Source organism: Toxorhynchites rutilus, chromosome 2 (genome assembly GCF_029784135.1).
Source record: "Toxorhynchites rutilus septentrionalis strain SRP chromosome 2, ASM2978413v1, whole genome shotgun sequence".
NCBI classification, from domain to species: Eukaryota; Metazoa; Arthropoda; class Insecta; order Diptera; family Culicidae; genus Toxorhynchites; species Toxorhynchites rutilus.
The window spans coordinates 50,668,187-50,679,897 of NC_073745.1; the positions used below are offsets into that span (position 1 = coordinate 50,668,187).

General features: G+C 41.6%; 1 protein-coding gene across 1 annotated transcript; it reads right to left on the reverse strand.

Annotated features, from left to right (window-relative positions):
* Positions 1-3,285: 3,285 nt before the first annotated feature.
* On the reverse strand, positions 3,286-5,472 carry LOC129770272 (pickpocket protein 28-like). The gene is made up of 4 exons (XM_055772990.1): positions 5,214-5,472; positions 4,324-5,157; positions 3,929-4,273; positions 3,286-3,873 (listed from the first exon to the last, which is right to left on the reverse strand). Exons 1-4 carry the CDS (start codon positions 5,453-5,455, stop codon positions 3,618-3,620), a joined length of 1,677 nt encoding a protein of 558 aa, XP_055628965.1. The 5' UTR covers positions 5,456-5,472; the 3' UTR covers positions 3,286-3,617.
* Between the last annotated feature and the right edge of the window lie 6,239 nt (positions 5,473-11,711).

Below are 11,711 nucleotides of genomic sequence, written 5' to 3' on the forward strand. Positions count from 1 at the left end.
AGGGGAAAGTAGGTAAAGACGGACACTGCGGGTAAGATGGACACTTTTAATATTTCATTAACTAAATTTTTTTGAAATATTTTAAGAGCTACGGTCATTCGAAAAAAAAGCTGCCAGTTCGGGCAGGACGGACACATTAAGGTAAGGAAAGACGGACACTAGTATTTTCCTAGGGTATTTAACAAAACTTTTTGGTTTTACTATAAAGATGCCTACAAATTACAAGCGCAAGAGTAACCGGCAGTCATGGACCGCTCAGCAGTTGGAACAAGCCATTAAGGCTGTAAAAAGTGGATCGCCGGTGAAGACAGCAGCAAGAAGTTACGCAATTCCAAGATCCACACTGATTCGCCACCTCACAAGTCCAACTGTATCAACTCGGCTAGGACCTCTTGATTCCGTATTCAATTCTCAACAAGAAGAGGAGCTGGTACAACATCTGTTGGATTTGGAAAAGAGGTTCTATGGAATAACGATGACTAATGTTCGAAAGCTTGCTTTTGATCTGGCCGAAAAAAATGGATTGCCACACCTGTTCAACAAGTCTACCAAGATGGCTGAAAAAGCTTGTCTAAGCAATTTTCTGAAACGAAATCCCAAATTGTCGTTCCTTAAACCTGAAGATACCTCTGCCGCCCGAGCCAGAGGCTTCAATAAGCCAGCAGTATCTGCGTTTTACGATTTGCTGGAAGAAGCGCTGAAAGATCCCAAATTGACGCCAGATCGTGTTTTGAACGCCGATGAGACTAGTGTTTGTACCGTTAGTATTTGTTTTGGCATTGTAGTTAGTTTAAAAATCAGTTTAATTTTGTATTCATACTTTCTTACAGGTTCCTCCGAAGAAGTCTAAGGTAGCGGCATTGAAAGGCAAAAAACAGGTTGGTGGTATTACATCTGCAGAACGCGGAGAAACAGCTACGGCAGTAATGTGCATGTCCGCAACCGGACAACACCTTCCGCCGTTCTTCATTTTTCTTCTCATGCGGATGCACGAAGCTTTGAAGAAAGGGGCATCACGTGGAAGCAAATTTGCCTGTAATGCATCGGGTTACATGACGGCCGAAATATTCAATGAGTGGTTCGATCACTTTTTGGAGCATGTAAAACCTTCTGAAGACAGTCCTGCCTTGCTCATAATTGATGGCCACTCGTCGCACACGAAGAACCTAGCTTTTACCGAGAAAGCTAGAGCTAACTTTGTTAAGGTTCTAGTTTTACCACCTCACACTAGCAACAAACTTCAACCGCTTGATGTATCCTTTATGGCACCTTTCAAGACGTACTACGCACAGGAAGTAGAGCGTTTCCTACAACAGAATCCAGGTAAAGTCGTCAGCCAATATGACGTTGCCGAGCTCATGAAACCTGCATTCATCAAGGCGTCTACTACGGAAATAGCTGAGAATGGGTTCGAAAAAACAGGAATTTGGCCATTTGATCGCAATATTTTTTCCGATGATGACTTTGCCCCGGCCACGGTGACTGATCAACCCGATCCTGAGATTCTTCGTGAAGAAGAGACGTTTCGATTGCATCTTGAAGGTGCGCCTATTCAATCGACCGTAAATCGCATTTCCTGTGAGGATAAAGAAGTTCAAGTGCTTCCCGAAGACATCATGGCTGATTTCGCAGAGCCGGACAGCATCTCAACGGCCAATAACCCGGTGTTTGAAATATCTCCGTCGATCATACTTCCGTTACCGAAAATGGTCACCCCGAGAGTCACGAAGAGAAAACGCCAAGCAGAAAAGGCAGCTGACATAACGTCTGCTCAATACGCTGACATTTTGAAGAAGCCGAAAGCATCGAAAGACATTAAATCCATCAAAAAAGAACAAAAACAACGCTCTTCGAAAAAACCTAGGCAAAATAAGGGCAAAGGGGGCACCTCATCTGATAATCTATGCGAGAAATGCGGAAGCCAGTTTTCTGATTCAGGTTGGACAATATGCTCACAATGCCTTTCATGGTTCCACGCTAAATGCTTTACTTCTGCTGCAACTATTTAAATACTCAAATGAACTTAAACCATCGATGAATTGTTTTTAATGCTCTTTCGTTTTGAAATGTTTTTAAGTGTATCATTAAACTTTACAAATGAATTATCGCCTTCCTAGGAGGTCATTTAAAATATGCGTGGACAGGTTGTTGGCTATTTCAGATCCTTTTCCTTCCTTTGCGAGGACAATGGCCCGAAAAAATCCAGAAATTTTTGCATGGAGTGTATGTATTTGACCTCTTCTGTCGTTCCCTTCCAAGGATGAAACTGTCCACGAACAACATGAGTAGCCTTTCGAATCGTAGCGTAATTCAAGAACACTCCCCAATGCTGAAAACACTAAAATACGTACAAAAACTACAATTTTTCCGTAAGTGTCCATCTTTCCCACCTTAGTGTCCGTCTTACCCATTTCAGATGTCCGTCTTTCCCGACCATGTGAGGAAATAGTATTTCGATGCATTTTTTTCAATGACCCACAATACATCAATGTTGGAATAAATTTACTAGTTCTTTCTTCTTCTTCAATGGCACTAACGTTCCTAGAGGAACTTCGCCGTCTCAACGTAGTATTACTTGCGTCATTTTTATTAGTATTTAGTTGAGATTTCTATGCCAAATAACACGCCTTGAATGCATTCTGAGTGGCAAGCTCTAGAATACGCGTGATCACAGTGCAAGTAAATTTACTAGTATCAACGGTAATTATGATAGAAAAGGACCTGAAGTTTCAATTTGTACAACAACTGCGATCATGAAAGCTATATATGTGTAAAAATTGAGATTACACCTTAGGGTGTCCGTCTTTACCTACTTTCCTCTACCCCTTATTTGCATTTTTATCGTCATAAAATGATGAGTAATTCCGATTCTCTTTCTGCATGCAATCGCTACCAGATTTTTCTAGCACCAATTAGGGCACCGAAAAAAATCACTGCGTCGGATATAAGATAATGCAGGAAAAGTGATTGCAATGCCCGAGTCAGTAAAAAAATCTTCCTCTGAGCGCAATTTAAACACGCTGCTGATCGATAATTGATATCGAATGACAAATCAAGAGCGCAGAAGGATTCGATTTCCGTTCGCAGTCCCTTGCTCGTTAGAAGCCTTTTGATGTAAATTTAGAGTTGGCGAGGGGCGAAGTAATTGAATTTATGACACTGCAAAGGGAGCAGACTATCGCGACTTCTCACCACGACGGACCGACGTGTCATCTGAATTTATTTCCAATACGTTGTGTTGTTTCCGAGAAAATGTTGTTTTAATTTTATTATTTTCGAGTGATACCATGTTAGATCCGCCTTCCAACTGGGAGGAAATCTTTGTCTCTAATCGTTGTACTAAAAATCCCGCACTCGGATCGTGGAGAATGCGGGGGAAGTGGGAGTGAGTAAATGGCTATAAAAAACTAGGTGAAAGCTTTGGGCGGATATGCGCATGTTCCCCGCCGACGAAAAGCTGCAACAAGCGCGTTTCGTTATGTATTACAGCAGCGGAAATCTCCGCCTTTTGGATATTTCATGTTGTGTACGCGGCAAAGCTTATTCCTGTCTCCTGTCGGGCATTCGATGGGGGCTGAAATTGGTTGACGAAAAATCTTTTTTTTTTCTTGGGCAGTCTAAATTTCAGCGGCTCTCCGAGCGTTCGCTTGTTGCTGCTTTTGGAGCTTGCGGTTTTTTCGTCTCCAAACACAGAACGGTCGCAGTGTACAGAAGTAAAGAATCTCCACGAAACTGAGCAACGACACACCCATGAAAAGTCCCAGCAAACCACCGAAGGTTCCCAGAAGCTCCGTCAGTGTGTACGAATCCGTTCTCTCGAAGGTTGGGAACTTCTCCTTGTTATAGTGCACACTGATTTGAGTGTATGAGATGCTGCAAAAATCCAAGAAAACTTAAAAACATGCGCTCCTTTTGAATGGTAACTTACTTTGAAGATTTTCGTTGATCTTTCCGGATGCTCCAATAATCCAAATCAGTCTGCAGCATTTCTGAGACGTACTTTAGGTAGGTACAAGTTTGCAAGCAATTGCAACTTTTCCGATCGGAATTACGTCGTGGGAGGATCTTCTTCTCTCGCCCTCTTGACCCATCTCCGGTGCAGTGCACTTTCTTCACATTGCAAATCTTATCCTCGTCATCATGGGGCAACGCAAAATTTACGCATCCCTCGGTGAACAATTGCTCCCGTGCGCGGCATTCCAGTTCGCAATTCTTCTGTGTGTAAACTTTGAATAGCTCCAATTGCTTTTCCTCTGGCGTAAAACACTTCCTCCTGGAAATCTTCTACTTGAGACTAAATTTCCCTTCTCAATCACTACTTACCTTTCCGGTGAAAACTGCAGCAACTTCGACGAAACTTCCGTAACTTGTGGCTTCACAGTTATATAGGTACTCTTGCCCATCGGAACGTAAATCGCTCGGTAATTCGCCTGCGGAAAATCCTCCGGCGAATGCACATAAACCATGAAACCCTGCTCCGCCCGACAGTGATAATCGTAATCACTCACATTCAACCGCAAATTGATCACCAAATCAATCTTCTTGTCATCCAGGAATGACCTCCTCGGGTACTCCACGTCAGTATCGACCGATCCGTAGCCCTCTTCTGGGCTCCAATTCTGGATCGCGATCGAAGCCTCACTGTGATTGTAATGCCGATGCAGGCGGTCTGCTCGAAACAGTTCCCTCGCGGAGATGGGGTTGAAGCTGTAGCAAACACCATCCTCGGTCAGAACTTTCTCGAACATTCCCGCGCACCCGAGCTTGTCCAAATCCCAGGTTATGCTCTCGCATATATCTTCCAGCGTGGGTGCAACTTCGTCCATCAATCGCACTATTCGTGGGTTTGCTGGGCTAGTGTAGTTGATATTATAGAAACATGGTGCATCACACAGCTGTAGGAGTCCCTTGAGATGATCGTCGAGCTTGTTCGGATCGCCTTTGGTTTCACAATACGCCCTACCGATATCGTACAGTGAACGCTTTGATTTCGTCTGGGGACAAATGGTCACCGCTGGAAACGGTATTTCCCAACTGTAGGTGACTTTGTCTGAGGTTACTATTTTGACTGGATTCTTCTCCCACTTGACCCAAGCTTCCAGAATGTTGGTACCAGCGAAGTACAGCGTGGTTATGAAGATGACGGTCCAAATTAGTCTGAAAATGAAAACCGTTGGTCAAACGAACCGATAAACATTTTTGTTAACACATACTTCTCAACGTAGGAACTATCCCTGCAACCAATATACCGAACACCGTGTATCGAACTGCTTCCGCAAAAATCCACAAACGAATCCTCCAGAGAATGGATGTGTTTAATGTGTTTGTTGTAACTCAACTTTCTAATGAAATTGCCGCCTGATTTCGCGGAATCGTGCTGCATTTCTTTATTCCTCTGTTCCTTCGGATATCTCACAATCTCACCATCGTGATGATCCGACCGCGGAAGTGTCATGATGACTGCCGCAAGCGAACTGTCACTTAACTGCTTTATATCGGTAACTACCTGACGAAGGTTATCATCATAATATATGATGGTTCCTACGAGTGGGTGGATGTGTCCACGGGGAAATGGATGGGAGCATCTGGGCTGGCGTAATTCAATTAGCGTATTACCTTCGTAAGGTGCGGTAGGGTCAATGAGTGACGACGAGTTGCGTAATGGTCTGTCGTAGGGAAAGTAATTCAGAACGTTGGGTCGATTGAAAACATTAACCATTACCGGCGAAAATATATCCGCAATGCAGTAAAACATCCAACCAGAGGATCCAATGTGGTCGACTTTAATGTACTCTCACACATATATGTGAATCTAAAGAAAACAGTCAAAATGAAACAGTAGTTTTGCAGTTTTGTACATTACCAGTACCATTGGTTCAAAATTGCTGACCATTGTACCAATATCCAAAATATATATCTTGTCGATCTCTGATTATGAGGAATTAGGACGCTAAATTCAAGAAGGAAATACACAGTGCATTCAAAAAATTCCGGGACTATTTTTTAAAACAAAGAAAAAATTCAAAAGTTTATATATTAGTTCTCTACATATAGGTTTTCTCTTCCACATAAATTTTTAAACGTTCGTAGAGGTGTCGGAAGGCACGTTTAAACCCAGCCGGTATGGAGTTCATAATACACGTCACATTTCGTTGAATGTTTGGAACATCGTCAAAACGGGCCCGCTTCATAGCGTTCTTTAGCTTGGGAAACAACAAAAAGCCTACCTGGGCGAGGCGCAGTATCCGTGCCAATAATCGTTCCAGGACAGTTTTGTGGAAGACCGCATACACTGTTTGCCCTGGAGGCACAAAATTCGATGTCGGCTCTCTGTTCCATAATTAAAATTTTGACGCGACAAAAAATCACTGCGTTACTCTTATCAGCCAAAACTAGCTACTGAATCGAGATAGCGGTTCACGGTTGAAACGGTAGCTGACCAGAAGTTGGCGCGCGTTGGAGCAGAGATGGGGCCACTTCCCGACTTTAGCGCGCGGTAGTCCCGGAACTTCTTGAATGCACTGTGTAGACAGCCACTTTTATGGACTTGAACTTCCGAAGATACGAGGGACATAACATTTTTGGATTTTTGCTATTCGGAATTTGAGAAAAAAATTGTAAGGCGTTGTATCTAGGACACGACCGCATATTTTCGACGTAGAACTACGCAATTATATTATGCAATCCACTTCGAGTATTATTTTAGAATGCATCGAAATTTTTGTAATAGATTATGTTCTTCGTTACAAATAAATTTGATGAACGTCCTTTTACGTTTGATATGATACCTAGGACTACCAACATATTAGGCTGTCAAAAAGTCCTGCGGTATTTTTTTTAAATGTTCATTTGTTCATAAAATTAGTTACAATCATCTGTTTTAAGTCAAATATGCGCCGTTTTGTTCGATGACTTGTTCCCAACGAGATGCCAACTTCATAATACCCCTGTTATAGAAGCTCGCTTCCTTATTGGCAAAAAACTCGGATAGCCAATTTTCACAGGCCTCTTTTGTGGCTAACTTCTGACTACCTAGCTCGTTCGCCATGGACAAAAACAGGTGGTAGTCACTTGGTGCAAGGTCCGGACTATACGGTGGATGCAAAAGAACCTCCCATCCGAGCTCCCGGAGCTTCTGGCGCGTCACCAAAGAGTGTGTGGCCTGGCGTTGTCCTGATGGAAGACAATGCGGCCTCTGTTTATCAAAGATGGCCTCTTCTTCATGAGTGCTACCTTCAAGCGGTCCAGTTGTTGGCAGTACAGGTCCGAATTGAGCGTTTGGCCATAGGGAAGCAGCTCATAATAGATTATTACTTGAGAATCCCACCAAACACACAGCAGAACCTTCCTGGCCGTTAATGAGGGCTTGGCCACCGTCTGAGCCGCTTCTGCGGGCTTCGACCACGACCGTTTGCGCTTCACGTTGTCGTAAGTGACCCACTTTTCATCGCCAGTCACCATCCCCTCCAGAAACGGGTCGATTTTGTTGCGATTCAGCAGCGATTCACATGCGTCGATACGGTCAAAGATGTTTTTTTTTTGCGTCAACGTGTGTGGCACCCATACATCGAGGTTCTTTGTGAATCCAAGCTTCTTCAAATGGTTAATAACGGTTTGATGACTTATCCCCAGCTCTTGGCCGATGCTACGGCTGCTACTATGCCGGTCTTTCTCGGCTAGTTCAGCGATTTTGTCGCAATTTTCGACGACAGGCCTTCCGGAACGTGGCGCATCTTCGACGACCTCTACACCAGAACGAAAACGTTGAAACCATCGTTGTGCGGTGGAAATGGAAACTGTATCGGATCCATAAACTGCCCAAATTTTATTGGCAGCTTGGGATGCATTTTTGCCTTTGTCATAGTAGTATTGTGTGTCGGATTTTCTCTTTATTTTGCTCCATATTTGCGACACTATAACTCACGAACGACTTAACCAAACAAAACACTGTCAAGGACTATATTATAGCGCGCAAAAATACCTTTCCAACAAGCAATGAATACAATGAATACAACTTGAACTACGCGCTTACAACGACACCTCGCGGAAATACCGCAGGACTTTTTTGACAGCCTAATATGTGAACGGAAGAAATGTCAAACGATCATTGTATTTTACTTTTCCCTTTGAAATTATTGCACATCTCATGTTTACGTATTCCTCGAACCGCGAAAGTTCATTCGCCTCTATTATCTGAAAGGACGATTTTTCCAGGGTTCTCAGTTTAAGGCCATGTTCTCACTGCAGCCAAGCGTCAACGTGGCACAACAAGTGAATACAAAAATACTCAACACCAAAAAATACCCCCGACTTGCATGTATTTGCAAACTGGATTCCCCCAGGCACATAAATTTAGAAGTCCGTGTTAGGGAAACAGCTCGGTGGGAAAAAAATACCCCCGCCTTGCATGTTTCGATAAAGCGGATTCCCCAAGACACATTAATTTTGAAATTCGTGTTAAGGAAACACAGCTCAGTGGAAAAAATACCCTCCACTTGCATGTTTCGACAAAGTGGATTCCTTCAGGCAGATTGATTTTGAAGTCCGTGTTAGGGAAAACAGCTCGGTGGGAACAAAAAATTATAGGAGGTTGTGTCCAAGATACGACCGCATTGTTGACGTAGAACTACGCTGTTATATTATAAAAGTCGCTTGTTTAAACCTTCGGATATTATTCTATAATGCTGTGAAATTTTAGAAACAACTGCTTAGTAGAACAATCTCTGAAATGCTTTTTTTTCATTGTAGAATCAGTTGACGATAATTGTCGCAATTTATTTCATGTCAATGCATTGAAAATTTACCTCGAACGCTATTCCGGTGGCCTTTTTCGCAATTGACATTACTCGGTTACAGTTGATTATACTAATATATCTTTGGCACCGCGAGGAAACAACAACAATAACAACACTTGCAAGCATCAAATATCATGCCACATATATTATTTAGTATTGCCTCAGAGGAATTGCACCTCCAGGCATCGTTCGTACAACGTAAACCAAGCGCCAAACAAGCATAGCATGCATACAGAGCCATACATTGGTGGCTTGAAACTGCTAGGAATATAAACACTTCTCATCATTTTGCGCTATTCTCAAAAGAAACACTTCTGTTTATATTACTGGCCTCGAAAAAAAGTTGCATTACTTTCTCATACTCGAGCTAAGCGCAGCTGTCACCCTTAGTGGAGGAAGTTTTGCTACTGGCAAGCGAAACCTAATCATATACAAAATTCCTGAACGACATTCACTTTCTTGGTGATTAAACAAGCGAAATAAACTCTTTTTTTTAATATCAATAACCTCGAAAACAGTAGCATTGCTTCATTTATGATCAAGACTAGTGCAAATTCACGTCAATGCTTCGCCATGACGTCAATTTAATACATTCATGCAATGTCAAAAGCACCATCGAAGCCCTTATGACGGAAAACAAACAATGTTCACTGCTTGGAAAAAGACTGAATTATGCCACACAGCTTGTACTCTGCTGTAACACCCATCGATGCAAATTCGCTGATGAGTTTGTCAAGAACAACCGCGTTCACCACCAGCGGGGGGAGCTGGTTGCTGCCTGTGTAATGGCGTTTACATTTTCGACCGACGCGCCGAAGTCGCCTACTTCGCTGTTGTTCGATGCGAAGGCTCGGTTCAGTGCGAGCGCTTTTCACTGCACTAACATCGCGTGCATCATTAGATGACGCTTGCCTCGAAATTTTATTGCCCCCGGCAATGCGTTCGTTTTTTGCAGGGCTCGAGCCAACCTTCCTCTTCTTCTTGTTCATCACACACTATGCGAAGCGTCCAATTTATGACGCGGAAAGAAAAACACACGATACGAATAACGCGAAAAACGAACTGGAAAAACCACACGACGATATCCAAATTACCACTGGTGGGGTCCAATCTTAGATCGAAGCGCAGCGAAAGCAAAGTGAACTGGATTGCTCAACAGTCCGATGCCGAATGAAAGTTTGCCTCAGCGAGATCCAATGTTTATACTCTAGGCAAGTATTCCCCTTCATTCTTCTTCTTTTCCTTTGTTCACGGTGACTTCATATCCTCCGATTTCCCCTTCGTTACTCGTCGATAAGTTGCTCGTTATTTACAGCTCTGTTCGGGAAAGCACACAAATGGACTGAACAAATGTATGGGAAAATAGAAACGCTTAAAGTTTTCATGAATTTTAACCATTTACAAACCAAGGGATTCTAATGTATAGCATATTGAACAAATTTTAGGGAATCTCCGATTCGTTTAGTATGTAAATCGCCAAAATCCGTTCGCGGCAAAAATAGTTATTAACGTTAACTTTATTTCATAAAAACGTGACCTGTTTTCTGATTTGGCACCCTTAATGAAAGACGTAGTTCTACGTCAAAACACCTCTGACTTGCATGCTTTGACAAAGCAGATTCCCCCAGACATATTGATTTTGAAGTCCGTGTTAGGGAAACATAATTCGGTGGGAACAAACATACCCCCTACTTGCATGTATATTTGCAAAGCGGATTTCCACAGGTAAATCGATTTTGAAGTCTGTGTTGGGGAAACCGTAAATCAAGTCAATAAAAACTTGGCTGTTAGGACGTTTAGATAACGCTTGACATTTTACAGTTATTCAATAGTTCATCTCATGAAAAATAACATTTTATGAATTGTGATAGACGCGTGGAAATATTTCTAATCAATTGATGCAAACATCTTTCCGATCTGTTAAGAAATGTTCGAGTTATAAGCATACGGGTAGGGTTAGCATACAAATCGGCAGAACAAATGTATGGGAAAAAAGGAAGTTCTTCCAGCTTTCGTGAATTTAAACCGTTTTTAAACGTGACCTGTTTTCTGATTTGGCACCCTTGCTGAAAGACGTAGTTCTACGTCAAAAGTGTTCGGATATTGAATCAGTTGCATATTTTTAGTTTTTCACCATAAATATGTGTTAGTAAACCAATTTTATTTTGTCAAATGAATAAAAGGTTCTATTGTATCCGGAAATCAAATTAATTTCAATTCAATTTCAATCTCAAGTACCATTTTGAGACACTGTTTAATGGCCAATGGGAAATTTGAAACAAAATCATATTTGCAATTTGGAAAATCATAACTCTAAAACGACAAAAAATCACATCTCTGATTATCGAATATCTTATGTAAAAACCTCAGCTTTCAAGAAAAAAATATAAATAATAAAAATATAAATAACCCTTGGTCTCGAATCCATACAAACTATAAAAAAACAATCAATAATTAGTAAAACGAAATCAAAATTTTTGCGAGTTAAATATTGTTCCAAAAAAGAATAGCTATTGGTTTTAACTTGGTATGTCGGTCATCAGAATCGATCCAGTAATTCATTTCTGGATCGCGATCGAACCTTCACTGTGAATGGTTGTCCGCCATTTTTTAATTTTAAATTATTAATGTTTGAATGAAAATTATTACTCGATGCTGTTCAAATACTTAGAAGACGTAGTCCTGGCCTTAACTTGACTATTTTGCTATAAATCTCCTTGCATTTCTGCCAAAACTTTATCCATAATATAAAATCATTATCACAATTCTCGTTCAAGATTTTTTGCCACCTGTGTTATTCTTTCACACAGAACTCATATTAGAGCCTATTTTCTTTTTTTTTTTGGTAGGGCCTATTTTAGTGTATAATTTTTGTTTTAAAACGCTTTTATTTCACCAGGAAATCCATTACCCTAT

What these genes read in the sequence shown, in the direction of transcription:
- LOC129770272 (XM_055772990.1), bottom strand. Translation starts at nt 5,455, where the DNA reads ATGACACTTCCGCGGTCGGATCATCACGATGGTGAGATTGTGAGATAT. An exon ending in GATAGTTCCTACGTTGAGAA is followed by an intron (nt 5,158 to 5,213) that starts GTATGTGTTAAC and finishes TTTCATTTTCAG; the next exon opens with ACTAATTTGGACCGTCATCT. An exon ending in GATCAACGAAAATCTTCAAA is followed by an intron (nt 3,874 to 3,928) that starts GTAAGTTACCAT and finishes GGATTTTTGCAG; the next exon opens with CATCTCATACACTCAAATCA.